At 38.9% G+C, this 19,665-nt stretch overlaps 2 protein-coding genes across 3 annotated transcripts in view; both read right to left on the bottom strand.

Annotated features, from left to right (window-relative positions):
* snx27 (sorting nexin 27) overlaps window positions 1-3,937 on the bottom strand; it is a 69,329-nt gene extending 65,392 nt beyond the window's left edge. The window contains exon 1 of one of the 2 annotated variants that reach the window (XM_062965283.1): window positions 3,448-3,937. In XM_062965283.1, coding sequence (XP_062821353.1) covers window positions 3,448-3,806 — 359 coding nt within the window. In that variant the 5' untranslated portion in view covers window positions 3,807-3,937. The remainder of the gene's footprint in view (window positions 1-3,447) is intronic. The other variant, XM_062965282.1, reaches the window with a different exon arrangement.
* Window positions 3,938-6,555: 2,618 nt separating this feature from the next.
* The window catches only part of tuft1 (tuftelin 1), a 68,235-nt gene continuing 55,125 nt past the window's right edge, over window positions 6,556-19,665 (bottom strand). The window contains exons 8-12 of the mRNA XM_062965299.1: window positions 19,101-19,195; window positions 17,500-17,605; window positions 16,079-16,162; window positions 10,479-10,579; window positions 6,556-8,366 (exon numbers count right to left, since the gene is read on the bottom strand). Coding sequence (XP_062821369.1) covers window positions 8,303-8,366; window positions 10,479-10,579; window positions 16,079-16,162; window positions 17,500-17,605; window positions 19,101-19,195 — 450 coding nt within the window. The 3' untranslated portion in view covers window positions 6,556-8,302. The remainder of the gene's footprint in view (window positions 8,367-10,478; window positions 10,580-16,078; window positions 16,163-17,499; window positions 17,606-19,100; window positions 19,196-19,665) is intronic.

The following is a 19,665-nucleotide window of genomic DNA, read 5'->3' as shown; positions in this document are numbered from 1 at the left end:
TAATTTGATGTTTAATAGGCTTTTCCTTAATCCCTCCATATTATTCAACATATTCGCTTATCCAACATTCTGCTGGCCTGTTTAGCTTGGATAAGTGAGACTCTACTGTATATACACACATGCATGCCTATGCACATAAAAGGTAGACATATACACACATACCTACGCACGCACAAATGTATAAATGCACAAAAATATAGAAATACATATACACATTATATATATATATATATGTGTGTGTGTGTGTATATACACATACCTATATACATGCACATATACAGAAATAAATATACACATACACATACAGTAGTCTCACTTATCCAACATAAACGGGCCGGCAGAACCTTGGATACGCGATTTTACAAATTAAGCACCAAATTTGTTATACAACAAATTTGATAGAAAAAGTAGTTCCTTGCGCAGTAATGCTATGTAATAATTACTTTATTTACGAATTTAGCACCAAAATATCACGATGTATTGAAAACACTGACTACAAAAATGCGTTGGATAATCCAGAACGTTGGGTAAGCGAGTGTTGGATAAGTGAGACTGAACTGTATGTGTTGGATAAGTGAGAGTCTACACATCAATGCATATACATAGCCACGGAAATATATACACACATATATCGTCTCACTCGTTCAGTCGTTTCCGACTCTTCGTGACCTCATGGACCAGTCCAATATACACACATAACTATGCACATATCAATGCATATACATAGCCACAGAAATATACACACACACATATATATGTATATACACACATACCTATGCACATATCAATGCATATACATAGCCACAGAAATATATACACACATATATCGTCTCACTCGTTCAGCCGTTTCCGACTCTTCGTGACCTCATGGACCAGTCCAATATACACACATACCTATGCACATATCAATGCATATACATAGCCACAGAAATATATACACACACACATATATATGTATATACACACATACCTATGCACACACCAATGCATATACATAGCCACAGAAATATATACAAAGATATATTGTCTCACTCGTTCAGTCGTTTCTGACTCTTCGTGACCTCATGGACCAGTCCAATATACACACATACCTATGCACATATCAATGCATATACATAGCCACAGAAATATATACGCACACACATATATATGTATATACACACATAACTATGCACACATCAATGCATATACACAGCCACAGAAATATATACACACATATATCGTCTCACTTGTTCAGTCGTTTCTGATTCTTTGTGACCTCATGGACCAGTCCAATATACACACATACCTATGCACATATCAATGCATATACATAGCCAGAAATATATATACACACACACATATATATACCAAAGCTCACAGAAATACACACCCATAGAAATACACACACATATGTATATACACACATCCCTATGCACACATCAATGCATATACATAGCCACAGAAATATACACACACACACAAATATATGTATATACACACATCCCTATGCACACATCAATGCATATACATAGCCACAGAAATATATATATATATACACACACGCATATATACCAAAGCCCACAGAAATACACACCCATAGAAATACACACATATGTATATACACACATTCCTATGCACACATCAATGCATATACATAGCCACAGAAATATATACACACACACACATATAAATGTATATACACTCATACCTATGCACACATCAATGCATATACATAGCCACAGAAATATATATACAGTAGAGTCTCACTAATCCAAGCCTCGCTTGTCCAAGCCTCTGGATAATCCAAGCCATTTTTGTAGTCAATGTTTCCAATATATCATGATATTTTGGTGCTAAATTCGTAAATACAGTAATTACAACATAACATTACTGCGTATTGAACTGCTTTTTCTGTCAAATTTGTTGTATAACATGAAGTTTTGGTGCTTAATTTGTAAAATCATTACCTAATTTGATGTTTAATAGGCTTTTCCTTGATCAGTCCTTATAATCCAAGATATTCGCTTATCCAAGCTTCTGCTGGCCCGTTTATGTTGGATAAGTGAGACTCTACTGTATATGTATATACACACATACCTATGCGCACATCAATGCATATACATAGCCACAGAAATATATACACACATATATCGTCTCACTCGTTCAGTCGTTTCCGACTCTTCGTGACCTCATGGACTAGTCCAATATACACACATACCTATGCACACATCAATGCATATACATAGCCACAGATATATATATATATATACACACAAACACATATATATATACCAAAGCCCACAGAAATACACACCCATAGAAATACACACACATATGTATATACACACATTCCTATGCACACATCAATGCATATACATAGCCACAGAAATATATTTATATATATATACACAAACACATATATATACCAAAGCCCACAGAAATACACACCCATAGAAATACACACCCATATGTATATACACACATTCCTATGCACACATCAATGCATATACATAGCCACAGAAATATATACACACATATATCGTCTCACTCGTTCAGTCGTTTCCGACTCTTCGTGACCTCATGGACTAGTCCAATATACACACATCCCTATGCACACATCAATGCATATACATAGCCACAGAAATACACACACACACACACAAATATATGTATATACACACATCCCTATGCACACATCAATGCATATACATAGCCACAGAAATATATATATATATACACACACACACATATATACCAAAGCCCACAGAAATACACACCCATAGAAATACACACATATGTATATACACACATTCCTATGCACACATCAATGCATATACATAGCCACAGAAATATACACACACACACACAAATATATGTATATACACACATCCCTATGCACACATCAATGCATATACATAGCCACAGAAATATATATATACACAAACACATATATATACCAAAGCCCACAGAAATACACACCCCTAGAAATACACACATATGTATATACACACATTCCTATGCACACATTAATGCATATACATAGCCACAGAAATATACACACACACACACAAATATATGTATATACACACATCCCTATGCACACATCAATGCATATACATAGCCACAGAAATATATATATATATATATACACAAACACATATATATACCAAAGCCCACAGAAACACACACCCATAGAAATACACACCCATATGTATATACACACATGCCTATGCAGATAGAAATGTATCCATATACACACACATGGCCCGGGGAAGGCCACCCCCTTGGCCCAACCTGTCCCTCAAACCCTTCCACAACACCTTCCCCGTCTTGGCCCGAATGGCAGCTTCCTCGCCGCCAGGCCCGGCCGCCTCAGGTGGGCTGCGCCGCAGTGTTGCCTGAGGGCGCGCTCCCTCCGCCCGGGCCCTTCCCTTCCCCTTCTCCCTTCCTTCCTCGGCCACTCACACCTCGAGGATGCGGTCCCCCTTGCGGACCCCGGCGCGCTCGGCGGCCCCTCCGCCCAGGACGGCGCTGACGTGCTGCAGCGGCGCGTAGAGCTCGCCGTGGATGCTGCGCAGCTGCCCGCCCTCGCTGACCTGCCCGCGCACGTTGAACCCGTAGCCCGACTCCGACTTGACGATGCGCACCACGCGAGGGCCCGGCGGAGGCCCAGACGGCACCGACGAGGAGGAGGAAGCCGGCGGAGGAGCCGACGAGACCGAGCCTCCGCCTCCTCCTCCTCCGCCGCCGCCGCCGCCTCCTCCTCCCCTCAGCGGGCCCGGCAGCACGGAGCGCGGCAGCCCTTCGCCCGCCTCGTCCGCCATCTTGGCGCGAGTGAGGGACTGAGGAGAAGCCCAAACGCCGCGGACCCGACAGGCGCCCTCTCTCGCGCTCGCTCTCTGGAGCGCCGTCACGCGACCGGCCACGCCCCCCTCAGCTCCCTCGCCGGCTTCCGTAGAGCGCTCCCCCTCTCCCACTGGAGGCGACGACGCATGCGCGCTCGGCTTTCCTCACACAGGCATGCGCAGGAGACTGCGTCCAAGACTACGGCTCCCAGAAGCCCCCGGGCGCACAGAGGCGGAAGAAGGAAAGAGGAGAGAATATCTGTATGGGTGTACACATACACACATCTATGCACACAAATGTATACGTACACACATACACATTGTTTATGTATACACATATCTATGCATACAAATGTATACGTACACACATACACATTGTTTATGTATACACACATATCTATGCACACAAATGTATACGTACACACATACACATTGTTTAATTATACACACATATCTATGCATACAAATGTATACATACACACACAAATAAATATACATACACATTGTATATGTATACACATATATCTATGCACACACAAATGTACACACAGAAATGCACACATATATCTACACACACAGAAATAAACACACATACATACATACCTATGCACACACAAATGTATACGTACACACACATAGAAATATACATACATTGTATACGTATACACATATCTATGCATACAAATGTCTACGTACACACATACACATTGTTTATGTATACACACATATCTATGCACACAAATGTATACGTACACACATACACATTGTTTAATTATACACACATATCTATGCACACAAATGTATACGTACACACACAAATAAATATACATACACATTGTATATGTATACACATATATCTATGCACACACAAATGTATACACAGAAATGCACACATATATCTACACACACATAGAAATAAACACACATACATACATACCTATGCACACAAATGTATACGTACACACACAGACAATAAATATACATACACACTGTATATGTATACACATATATCTATGCACACACAAATGTACACACAGAAATGCACACATATCTACACACAAATGTATACATACAAACACATAGAAATAAACACACATACATACATATCTATACACACACAAATGTATACGTACACATAGAAATAAATATACATACACATTGTTTATACACACATATCTATGAACACACAAATGTATACGTACACACATAGAAATATACATACACATTGTATATGTATACACATACCTATGTACACACAAATGTATATGTACACACACAAATATACATACACATTGTATATGTATACACACATACCTATATACACACAAATGTACACACAGAAATGCACACACATACATATCTACGCAAATACAAATGTATACATACAAACACATAGAAATAAACACACATACATACGTATGCACATACAAATGTATACACACATTTATATATTTACACACACATGTATACATACACACATACCTATACACGCAGACTTGTATACATACACATGTATATGTATATACACATACCTATACACATGCACATATATAGAAATAAATATACATATACATACCTGTGCACATACAAATGTATATACACACACATATATAGAAATATACACATACACCTATGCACACAAATGTACACACACCTGTAGAAATATATAAACACACATATATATACACACACCTATGCACATACAAATATATACATATAGAAATTTACACACACATACCTATGCACATACAAATATATACATATACACATATATAGAAATATATACTCTCATATATATATATATATACACACACTTAGTAAAGGTAAAGGTTTCCCCTGACGTTAAGTCCAGTCGTGACCGACTCTGGTGGTTGGTGCTCATCTCCATTTCTAAGCCGAAGAGCCGGCGTTGTCCGTAGACACCTCCAAGGTCATGTGGCCATTGGCATGACTGCATGGAGCGCCATTACCTTCCCGCCGGAGCGGTACCTATTGATCTATTCACATTGGCATGTTTTCGAACTGCTAGCTTGGCAGGAGCTGGAGCTAACAGCGGGCACTCACTCCGCTCCTGGGATTTGAACCTGGGATCTTTTGGTCTGCAAGTTCAGCAGCTCAGCGCTTTAACACACTGTGCCACCACCACACACACCTATGCACATACAAATGTATACATACACACATATATAGAAATATACTCATATATATATATATACACCACACACACACACACACACACATATATATATATACACACACACACACCTATGCACATACAAATGTATACATATAGAAATTTACATACACACACATACCTATGTACATACAAATGTATACATACACACTTCTATGCACATACAAATATATACATATAGCAATACAATTTAAAATATATAAATAAATACATATACATATACACACAAATCTATCTATCTATCTATATATATCTGTGTTCCAAGCTTGGTCCGGATCCATCCTTGGTGGGGTTCAAGCCCTCTCTGGATGTAGGCGAACTACAACTCACAACATCTCGGTTCCCCCAAACCCTGATAGTTGTTTCAGTTGGTTTTGATGAGTCTGTGTGACAAGTTTGGCCCAGATACGACAAGCCATGGAATAGCCACCCCGATATATATATAGCCAAACACATTTTCACTTTCACACGGAGCAGGGATTCAAACCTGGATCTCCAGAGTGATAGAGGAAGAGCAGTCCAGACTCAATCGGACATATTTTAAACACAATTTAGCATTTATTTATATACACACGCACACACTATGCTAAGTTACATAATAGGCACCGATTCCCTAGAGGTCGCCGACCAACGAGGCTAAAATCCATATTTTTCCCTTCTGTGAACACTCATATGGGAAGAAATGGCATATTTTGGGCGGGATGTCGCAATCCCTCCGCTCTCTTCCTCTTCTGGAAAATATCTCAAATTAGAAAAAACAACAACATCCTTTGTTCTTCTTACTAATTTAAAGGAACCGCCTTAGTTATGTGTGAATTAAGCTACGGTACAACTCCCCGATCGGCAAAGGATGAGTTCCTGAACTTATTGCAAACCCTATTGAAATGAACAACTTCCCATAGAATTGCTTTGACACAGGAAGTTCTGAGAAGGTGGAGTGAATCTATGAATTTCCTACTTCCTCCAAGGTGAGTCTATGATCACTTCCTACCACAGAATTACCTGGAGGACGTAACACATCCTTAGAGGAAATATAATTATAATAACAACAACAACTACTACTACTATTATTATTATTATTATTACTGTCTTTGTGTCAATAATAACTATTTTATCATTGACACAAAGACAGTATAATAATAGTAATAATAATAATATTGTAACTATTATTATTTCTGTCTATGTCAATAATAACTATTTTATCATTGACACAAAGAGAGTAATAATAATAATAATAATAATAATAATATTGTAACTACTACTACTATTATTATTGTTACTGTCTGTGTCAATAATAATAACTATTTTATTATTGACACAAAGACAGTAATAATAATATAATAATAGTAGTAGTAGTACAGTAGAGTTTCACTTATCCAAGCCTCGCTTATCCAAGCTTCTGGATTATCCAAGCCATTTTTGTAGTCAATGTTTTCAATATATCATGATATTTTGGTGCTAAATTCGTAAATACATTAATTACAACATAACATTACTGCGTATTGAACTACTTTTTCTGTCAAATTTGTTGTATAACATGTTTTGGCACTTCATTTGTAAAATCATAACCTAATTTGATGTTTAATAGGCTTTTCCTTAATCCCTCCTTATTATCCAAGATATTCACTTATCCAAGCTTCTGCTGGGCCATTTAACTTGGATAAGTGAGACTCTACTGTAGTTACAATATTATTATTATTGTCTGTGTCAATAATAAAAGTTATTATTATTGACACAGACAGTAATAATAATAATAAGTTACAATATTATTATTATTATTACGTCTGTATCAATAATAATAACTATTTTATTATTGACACAAAGTAGTAATAATATTAGTAGTTATTATAACTATTATTATTACTGTCTGTATCAATAATAATAATAATAATTGTAGTAGTTATTATTATGATTATTATTATAATATTTTGTTAAATGGGGCCATATTGAACTTTTTGGCGTGGAATATTCTCTTCTCTTGATTGGGTTCGAAGCAAGGAAACCTAGGTCTATTTATGTCTAACCTTCTTTGGCCAAAGGGAGAAAGGACGCAAAAGGCAGGATTGCAAAAATGCAGAAGGCATCCATGGAGGAAGGTGGGTTTTTTCTGTTCAACTGTCCCTTGTGCGTTCCTAGGTCTTGCGGAAAGGAGGCTCTGTCACATTCAGAGGGGTGCCAACGTTTCCCCCAGCGGCTGCGGGTTCGAGAAGCGGCAGGGCAAAGCGGCTGGCGGCACGGACCCCCAAGAAGCTCGGAGTGGGTTCCTCTTCCTTTCTCAGGTTCATGTTTCCACCAGGCGGATGAGCGGCAACGGCTTGGGGCCCACGGGCTTGGCGAACCTTTTGCTAAAAGGACAGCAAAGGAGAGCAAGGAGTTAAAACATTCAATGCCTCTAAGGCAATGATGGGCAACCTTTTGCACTTGGTGTGTCAAAATTCACCAAAAAACCTAGCAGGACTTGAGTGGTGTGTCACTTCGAGAAAAAAAACCATAATTTCACAATACAGTAGAGTCTCACTTATCCAAGCTAAACGGGCCAGCAGAAGCTTGGATAAGCGAAGATCTTGGATAATATAATAATATAATAATATTTTGGATAATATAATAATATCTTGGATAATATAATATTATATTATTATTATTATTATTAATAATAATAATAATAAGGAGGGATTAAGGAAAAGCCTATTAAACATCAAATTAGGTTATGGTTTTACAAATTAAGCACCAAAACATCATGTTATACAACAAATTTGACAGAAAAAGTAGTTCATTACACAGCAATGTTATGTAGTAATTACTGCATTTACGAATTTAGCACCAAAATATCACGATATATTGAAAACATTGACTACAAAAAATGGTTTGGATAATCCAGAGGCTTGGATAAGCGAGGCTTGGATAAGTGAGACTCTACTATATATATAGTTTAAATAACAAAAATATATAATTGTAATATAGAACTGTATTTAATAAATCAAAAACTATTTACTACCATTATTTCCATGTACAACAATCTATGGTAACTCTTGCAATTTCCACGCTGATTTCTCTCTATTGTAGTTTCAATGTAGTCGTGAATAATGAATAATATAATAATAATATAATAGTAATAATCTATATATATAAATGAGTGATGGAATCCTGGCACCGAGCAAAACAACAAAACTAAACCCGCCCCCAACCTCCAAATTTTACAACACAACCCCTCATCCACGCCTCTAGGTTGATACAACAAAAAGAAAAGAAAAATAAAGTCCTAATTAGAGGGAGAGGAATAATTGTTTTTATCCAATTGCTGCCAGTTAGAATGCTAAGCCACTTGGTCTCCTAGCAACACACTCAGCCCAGGGGACAGGCAGAGTTAGGCCTCACTTAGGCCTCTTCCCCACTGCCTATAAAATAGAGATTATCATATTTGAACTGGATTATATGGCAGTGTAGACTCCAGGCCCTTCCACACAGCTGTATCACCCATTTATAATCTTATATTATCTCCTTTGAACTGCATTATCTTGACTCCATACTGCCATATAATCCACTTCAGTGTGCATTTTATACAGCTGTGTAGAAGGGGCCTTATATAATCCAGTTCTAAGCAGATAATATAAGATACTTTATTTCCCATACCACCATACTTCACCACAGCAACGCGTGGCCGGGCACAGCTAGTATAATAATATACTACAATAATAATAGAATAATAATAGAATCATTATACAGTAGAGTCTCACTTATCCAAGCTAAACGGGCTGGCAGAAGCTTGGATAAGCGAATATGTTGGATAATAAGGAGAGATTAAGGAAAAGCCTATTAAACATCAAATTAGGTTATGGTTTTACAAATAAAGCACCAAAACATCATGTTAGACAACAAATTGGACAGAAAAAGCAGTTCAATACGCAGTAATGTTATGTTGTAATTACTGTATTTATGAATTTAGCACCAAAATATCACGATATATTGAAAACATTGACTACAAAAATGGCTTGGATTATCCAGAGGCTTGGATAAGCGAGGCTTGGATAAGTGAGACTCTACTGTATATATATGTGTGTGTGTGTATGTGTAATGTGCATAATTCCCATGGAGTAAACAACAAAACCACTGGACCAAATCACACCAAATTTGGCCACAAAAGACATAGTCATCCAATCAATCTGCATGCGGCAGCGTGTCAGCAAAAAATGGCTAGGCGTGTCAGTGATGACACGCGTGTCACAGGTTGGCCATCACTGGTCTAAGGCATATATAATATATCCAAATTCCAAATTTATTTAATGCTTAGACCATAGGTCTTTCGCATGCAAGACAAACAAACAAATACACAATGGGTAATGAAGGCTCTCTGTGTCAAGTTTGGTCCACACCCATTAAGCCACGGAGGAAACAAACATACATTCTTTGACTTAGATACACAATAATATCCCACTTTGATTGCTTGACCATTTGCTCACCTGCTGGCATACTCTGATTTCGATCGGGACTTGGTGCTAAGGGCCCCGGGGTTGGTTTGCTTCTCAATGAGGTGCTCCATGCGATCGTGCATCTCCAGGTTCTTTTAAAAAAGCAGAAATTGGGGAAATCAGAGAGGGGGGAAAAGGAAGACCCGTCTTTTGTTTTCAGCTGCAACGTTGCCCGTGGATCACCAACAACAAGCCACTATTAATTCTTAAGGAAAACACTCAAGTTCCCAACACAAGACTGGAGCAGAGCATTAGAGACAAGGCATTAGCAGCCTGGGATTTCCCAAAAGGAATCACATCGGACCACAATGGTTGCCCTGGTTCTATGAAAGGATAGGTTGCAATGCCACGAAACAGCTAAATCCAGAAACATTTGTCCCAAGGAGGCTGCAATAAGCGGGGATGATGGGGAGTTGAAGTCATACTTTAATAATTATTAATAACATAATATATAATAATATAATTAGTATTAATAACATTAATAACAATAATAATAATAACTGCAAAAGGCCACCGTACTGGAATCTGCACGCATCATCCGAAAATGCATCACACAGTCCTAAAGGCTTGGGAAGTGTTTGACTTGTGATTTTGTGATACGAAATCCAGAATATCTATCTTGTTTGCTGTGTCATACAATAATAATAATTATAATAGCAAAAGGCCACCCTACTGGGATCTTGCGCGAATCATCCGAAAATACATCACACAGTCCTAGACACTTGGGAAGTGTTTGACTTGTGATTTTGTGATACGAAATCCAGAATATCTATCTTGTTTGCTGTGTCATACAATAATAATAATTATAATAGCAAAAGGCCACCCTAATGGGATCTTGCGCGAATCATCCGAAAATACATCACACAGTCCTAGACACTTGGGAAGTGTTTGACTTGTGATTTTGTGATACGAAATCCAGCATATCTATCTTGTTTGCTGTGTCATACAATAATAATAATTATAATAGCAAAAGGCCACCCTACTGGGATCTTGCGCGAATCATCCGAAAATACATCACACAGTCCTAGACACTTGGGAAGTGTTTGACTTGTTATTTTGTGATACGAAATCCAGCATATCTATCTTGTTTGCTGTGTCATACAATAATAATAATAATAATAGCAAAAGGCCACCCTACTGGGATCTGCGCGCATCATCCGAAAATACATCACACAGTCCTAGACACTTGGGAAGTGTTCAACTTGTGATTTTGTGATACGAAATCCAGCATATCTGTCTTGTTTGCTGTGTCATACAACAATAATAATAATAATAAAAATAATAAAAACAGAAGAGCAGAGGCTGCTCTTTCCCGGGGTCTTTATGATTTGTTTTATGATTATTGTAAGCAAGTCTTGTGTAAAGCCACAAAATGCCGCTAGAGGGCAACAGAGCAAAGGGAATGTTCAATCAATAAATACAATAAATCATATACAGTAGAGTCTCATTTATCCAACATAAACGGGCCGGCAGAACGTTGGATAAGCGAATATGTTGGATAATAAGGAGGGATTAAGGAAAAGCCTATTAAACATCAAATTAGGTTATGATTTTACAAACTAAGCACCAAAGCATCATGTTTTACAACACATTTGACAGAAAAAGTAGTTCAATACGCAGTAATGCTATGTAGTAATTATTGTATTTACAAATTTAGCACCAAAATATCACGATGTATTGAAAACATTGTCTACAAAAATGCGTTGGATAATCCAGACCGTTGGATAAGCGAGTGTTGGATAAGTGAGACTCTACTGTACATACATATACACACACACATACATGTGTATGTGTGTGTGTGTTGTCGAAGGCTTTCATAGCCAGGATCACTGGGTTACTGTAAATTTTCCAGGCTGTCTGGCCATGTTCCAGAAGCATTCTCTCCTGACATTTTGCCCACATTTATAAAAGGCATCCTCAGAAGTTGTGAGGCCTGTTGGAAACTAGGCAAGCGTGTTTTATATATCTGTGGAATGATGTCCAGGGTGGGAGAAAGAACTCTTGTCTGTTTGAGGCAAGTGTGAATGCTGCAATTGGGCAGTTGATTAGCATTGAACAGCCTTGCAGCTTCAAAGCCTGGGTGTTTCCTGCCTGGGGGACTCCAACAGACCTCCCAACCTCTGAGGATGCCTGCCATAGATGTGGGCGAAACATCATGAGAGAATGCTTCTAGAACATGGCCATATCGTAATTGAGATCCAGCAAATCTTGTGTCAAATCACAAGTTTGTGATTTGACACAAGTTTGACATAAGTTTAAATAATAAATAAATAAATAAATAAAGATGTCACTAGAGGGCAGCAGAGTAAAGGGAATGCCTGATCATTAAAGGATACACACTCATTAGTGTCTCGCTTATCCAACCTTCACTTATCCAACATTCTGTATTATCCAACCCAGTCTGCCTTTTAGTAGCCAGTGTTTTGGAAGTCAATGTTTTCAATACATTGCGATGTTTTGGCGCTATATTTGTAATACAGTAGTTACTACATAATGTTACCGTGTATTGAACTGCTTTTTCTGTCTATTTGTTGTAAAACATGTTTTGGTGCTAAATTTGTAAAATCATAACGTAAGTTGACGTTTAATAGGTTTTTCCTTAATCCCTCTTTATTATCCAACATTTTCGCTCATCCAATGTTCTGCCGGCCTGTTTATGTTGGATAAGCAATACTCTACTGTATATATATTAGGAGTCCCTGGTTGCGCAGTGGGTTGAACCGCTAAGCTGCTGAACTTGCTGACCGAAAGTTCAGCAGTTCAAATCCGGGGATCGGGGTGAGCTTCCGCTGTTAGCCCCAGCTTATGTCAACAGTTCAAAAACATGCAAATGTGAGTAGATCGATAGGTACTGCTTCATCAGGAAGGTAACAGTGCTCCATGCAGTCATGTAAGTGGCCACATGACCTTGGAGGTGCCTACGGACAAAGCCAGCTCTTAGGCTTAGAAATGGAGATGAGCACCAACCCCCAGAAATATATATATATATATATATATATATAGATAGATAGATAGATAGATAGATATAGATATAGATATAGATATATATAAGAGTGATGACATCACGGCAATTCATAAAACAACAAAAGTACAGGCCCCCCAACCTCAAAATTTGACAACACAACCCATCATCCACGCCTCAAGGTTGATACAACAAAAAGAAAAGAAAAATAAAGTCCTAATTAGAGGGAGAGCAATAATTGCTTTTATCCAATTGCTGCCAGTTAGAAGGCTAAGCTCCGCCCACTTGGTCTCCTAGCAACCCACTCAGCCCAGAGGGCTGATCTCTGCCCACTTGGTTGCCTAGCAACCAAGGGACAGCCAGGTTTCAGTTAGGGGACAGGCAGATTTAGGCCTCACTTAGACTTCTTCCACAGATTATCTAATTTGCACTGGATTATATGGCAGTGTATACTCAAGGCCCTTCCACACAGCTATATAACCCATTTATAATCTTATATTATCTGCTTTGCACTGGATTATCTTGACTCCACACTGCCATATAATCCACTTCAGTGTGCATTTTATACAGCTGTGAAGAAGGGGCCTCAGATAATCCAGTTCTGAGCAGATAATATAAGATTATCAATATACAGTAGAGTCTCACTTATCCAACATAAACAGGCCGGCAGGATAAGTGAATATGTTGGATAATAAGAAGGGATTCAGGAAAAGCCAATTAAACATCAAATTAGGTAATCGTTATACAAATTAAGCACCAAAACATCATATTATACAACAAATCTGACAGAAAAAGTAGTTCCATGCGCAGTAATGCTATGTAGTATTTACAGTAGAGTCTCACTTATCCAACACTCGCTTATCCAATGTTCTGGATTATCCAACGCATTTTTGTAGTCAATGCTTTCAATATATCGTGATATTTTGGTGCTAAATTCATAAATACAGTAATTACTATATAGCATTACTGTGTACTGAACTACTTTTTCTGACAAATTTGTTGTCTAACATGATGTTTTGGTGCTTAATTTGTAAAATCATAACTTAATTTGATGTTTAATAGGGTTATCCTTAATTCCTCATTATCCAACATATTCGCTTATCCAACGTTCTGCCGGCCCGTTTATGTTGGATAAGTGAGACTCTACTGTACTGTATTTACAAATTTACCACTAAAATATTACAATGAATTTAAAACACTGACTACAAAAACATTGATTATGAAAAGGCAGACTGCGTTGGATAATCCAGAACATTGTATAAGCGAATGTTGGATAAGTGAGATTCTTCTTTAATATGAAATAATTACTGGGATAGAATAATGCAGAACAATATAATCTCTAAAACCAGGACAGTAAATAAACAGGGGAATTCCAGACAGGAAACAATCAGGGCCAGCTAACACCTCCCAACAAAAAATTCACTCAGGGAGGAAACAGCCAGGCTTTAAAGCTGCAAGGCCATTACATCCTAATCATTTTTCCTAATTGCAGCATTCATACTTGCCTCCAACAAACAAAAAAAACAATCAGAAATATTGTATATTCACAACCTTTAGGAAATAATATCCCCTGATGGCGCAGCATGTTAAAGTGCTGAGCTGCTGAACTTCTGGACCGAAAGGCCACAGGTTTGAATTGGGGGAGCGGAGAGAGCCCCCACTGTTAGCCCCAGCTTCTGCCAACCCAGAAGTTCGAAAACATGCAAATGTGAGTGCATCAATAGGTACTGCTCCGGCGGGAAGGTAACGCCGCTCCATGTAGTCATCCCACATGACCTTGGAGGAGTCTACGGACAACGCCGGCTCTTCGGCTTAGAAATGGAGATGAGCACCAACCCCCAGAGTCAGACACGACTGGACTTAATGTCTGGGGAAAACCTTTACCCTTGACTTTAACTACCACCAGTTCCTCAATACTTTATTTCCCAGACCACCAGACTTCGCCACAGCAACGCGTGGCCGGGCACAGCTAGTGTGTGTGTATATATATATATATATATACACACACACACACACACACACACACACACACACACATATACACACACGAGCTATGCCCAGCCACGCGTTGCTGTGGCGAAGTATGGTGGTATGGGAAATAAAGTATTGAGAAATTGGGGGTAGTCAAGGTAAAGGGTCAAGGTTTTCTCCTGACATTAAGTTCACTCGTGTCTGACTTTGGGGGTTTGGTGCTCATAAAGCAGATAATATGAGATTATAAATGGGTTATATAGCTGTGTGGAAAGGCCTTGAGTCTACACTGCCATATAATCCAGTTCAAATCTGATAATCTGTATTTTATAGGCAGTGTGGAAGAGGCCTAAGTGAGACCTAACTCTGCCTGTCCCCTGGGCTGATTGGGTTGCTAGGAGACCAAGTGGGCAGAGCTTAGCCTTCTAATTGGCAGCAATGGGATAAAAACAATTATTCTTCTCCCTGTAATTAGGACTTTATTTTTCTTTTCTTTTTGTTGTATGAACCTAGAGGCATGGATGAGGGGTCATGTTGTCAATTTTCGAGGTTGTGGGGTGTTTAGTTTTGTTGTTTTGTTGGTCGCCGGGATTCCATCACTCTTTTATATATATAGATATATATATAGCCTTCATTTTGAGGCATTGTTACCGCTTACCTCGGCCTCCAAATAAGCCACCCGCTCCTTGAGCTCCTGAATAATCGCGTCTTTGGACTGAATCACCGTCTTGGAGTTCTGAAGCTGCGGAGAAAAGAGCGGAGAGCTGAGTTCTCAAAGGGAAAGGCCAAGTTTGACAATACGATGATTTACTTAGCATATACAGTGAGCATTCTACTTTCGAAGGTGTTTGTTGAAGACCTAATATAGCAAGACAACTATATTAGAGCCTGTCTTTCTTTCATTTCAGAACTGGAGGAGGCCCATAAAGCAAGCAGTCCTCCATTCAAGTGGAGACCAGACTGACATTTGTAACATTGCCGGTGAGATGGGCTGTGTACCTTATGCCCTTTAAATAATGAAAAGGATGCCCCATTGAAATTTTTTTTTATTTACAGTAATATTTTTTATTTATTTTAAGCAGGAAAAAATATTCCACCTAAACATTAGGTGTGCAGAGCTGTTGGAATATGCTGATAATGCATTGCATTGTGAAGCAAACGAAGAATTCCTCTGAATATAGAAATTGTTATCTTGGACACTGAATATCTTTACTACAATTGACATTGGCCCAAGATTCTACGCAACTCCAGGAATAATATGGACTTGGTTGTCTCTTTATATCTGTTGTATACTTTGTGAGATTATGACATGGATATTGTACCTTTGTTTATGATATCCTGAAAGCAATTTTGTTATATGCAATATAGTTTGAAGAAAATTACTTTAATATAGAGTTGTAGAAACCTGATTTTTATTACATTTCTTGGGATTGTTACAAGAGTGTATATACACATACATTATTGTTCTGTTGGAATATGCTGTCTGGGAGTCCAATGGAATTATGCTAATTATACACTCACACACACACACACATAATATAATTTACAATAATATATAATAATACAATACAATATAATACTAATAATACAATATAATATTAATTATATTTTATATATTACATGTAATATTACTAATAATATTACAAAATATAAATATAGTACAATATAGTAATTTAATGCCAGTATTGTGCTATGCTAATAATATAATATTGTATGCGAATTTAATTTGTAAGCCGCTCTGAGTCTGCTTTGGGGTGAGAAGGGCGGGATATAAATATTTTAAATAAATCAATCAATAAATAAATCTCACAATTGGACTCCCAGGTTTGTAAACAGAGGCTGGATGTCTATCTGTTGGGAGGGCTTGGATGGTCTCTTCCTTGGGACCCCTTTCCAACAGTAGTATTCTATTATCTTATAGCCCTACTTCTCCATGAACCTGCTAATGTCTTTTGAGGTTGAGTGGCCATCTGTCGGGCGGGCTTTGATTGTGCTTTTCCCATCTGGCAGAAAGGGGTTGGACTGGATGGCCCTTCCAACACTAGGATTTGATTACACTACGTAAAAAGGAAGCCCAACCTGTTCGATCATCTGCCGGACTTTGCGCTGCTGGCTCTTGAGCATGTCATCCAGGTGGTGGATCTTCTCTCGCAAAGTGGCCACTTCCTTCTCCAGTTTGGCCGACCTGGAACAAAGAAGAGACCATGGACTATAATCCGTAAGAATTGAAATCATGATCTATTTTAAAATGCGTAGATCCCACTTCGTTAACCATGCAATGCAGATCTTTGGAGGGATTTAGAGGAGTTGTAGTTCACCTCCATCCAGAGCGCACTATGAACCAAACAAGGATGGATCTGGACCAAACTTGACATGCAGACCCAATATGCCCACATTTGTGTTAATGTGGGATTTGTGTATAGATAGTGTTTAAATGAAATTTGTGTCTTGCTTGTATTGCATACTGATTGCATCATCCAGAGTGTGCTATAGTCTGGAAAGAGTTAATTGCTAAGAAGCTGTGTTGACCTTGATGTGTGGCTGGAACTGTGGAGTGTCCAGACACAAGTGTGTATGCATTACTGATTGCATCAGTTCTGTTCTGAGTTGAGTCAAGTCCTGTGTTTGTCTGCAAGTCTGTTTGTCTTGTACAGTAAAACTTGTATATAGTTTTACCATCGTCTCTGGGTGTCTCTTCGTTCTACGTTCCTCTGACTCCATCCAACTCCTGCTGCGCCGTAAATTACTCTGATAATTTGAATACTCCCAGTATTCAATCTTAGTAAACCATGGCAGCTAAAGAATTTTGAGAGTTCTGAATTATTTATTATTATTATTATTATTATTATTATTATTATTATTATTATTATTATTTTATGACACAGCAAACAAGATAGATATGCTGGATTTCATATCACAAAATCACAAGTCAAACACTTCCCAAGTGTCTAAGACTGTGTGATGTATTTTTGGATGATGCGTGCATATCCCAGCAGGGTGGCCTTTTGTAGTTGGCAGATCGTATTATTATTATTATTATTATTATTATTATTATTATTATTATTATTCCACCGATGTTGGACCTGGACCAAACTTGGCAAACAGAACCCCCATGACTCACTCAACCTACTGGAGGGGTTTGAGGGGACTGACTCACCAGAGTGGGAGTTGTAGTTCACCCTACAGCCAGAGAGCACACTCAACCCCACCGATGATGCATCCAGAGCACACTTGCCCAACATCACAAACTTTAAATGCTGATGGAGTTTCTCGGGGTTGACCTGGCATGATGTGAGTTGTAGTTCCCCGCAACCTTATGCATTTTCTGCAATTAAAAATTTGACTTTTGGAAATAATTTGGGCATATAAACCCCACTTGCCTAGTTTCCAACAGACCTCACAACCTCTGAGGATGTCTGCCATAGATGTGGGCAAAACGTCAGGAGAGAATGCTTCTGGAACATGGCCAGACACCGCAGAAAACTCAACAGCAACCCAAATAGACGTGGGAACGCAGGGGCCTTAGTGGGGACGGTCCCTACCAAATCAGGCGAGGACGCCAAGAGAAACCCGTCCTCCGCACACACGTCGACTGCTGCAAACCGCGCCCACGAACCGCACCCCAATATTGCGCCCCCATTTCGTCCGGCCCCCCTTCCTGCGCACACCAAGGCGCTCACCTTTCCTGTTCCGCCAGCCTGTCTCCCTCGAGGCTCCGCAGCCGCTCCAGCTCCGACTCGCCGTCTTGCATCTTCTGCAGCAGGGCCTGGTGCTCCTGCAAGCGAGTTGGGACACATGAAGCGCCTCGCCAAAAAAAAGAAACAAACAAAAAAACCCAGGGTGGGACTCGATCCAGGAAAGAGTGAGAATGAGCGAACTCTTCCTTGTCGGTTTCCCCCCAAAAGAAGGGCTTCTCAACCAGGAGTTCCCTGGATTCACTGGAGGTTCCCTAAGCAAAGATTACTTTTTGCTGCAAGGGATCCTTGAGACCAGAGGTATATAGTAATAGAAATTGACTTATTTTGATTCTGAGTGTGACACTGCGGCAAAGAAGGCAGATCCTGGGTTGCTGTGAGTATTCCAGGCTGTATGGCTACCACGTTTTCCCGAAAATAAGACAGTGTCTTATATTATTTTTTGCTCCTGAAGATGCACTAGGTCTTATTTTCAGGGGATGTTTTATTTTTCCATGAAGAAGAATACACATTTATTGTTGAACCAAAAAAAAATGAACACTTATTATAT

Source organism: Anolis carolinensis, unplaced genomic scaffold (genome assembly GCF_035594765.1).
Source record: "Anolis carolinensis isolate JA03-04 unplaced genomic scaffold, rAnoCar3.1.pri scaffold_14, whole genome shotgun sequence".
Lineage (NCBI taxonomy): Eukaryota > Metazoa > Chordata > Lepidosauria > Squamata > Dactyloidae > Anolis > Anolis carolinensis.
This window is presented reverse-complemented; position numbering and strand designations above follow the sequence as displayed.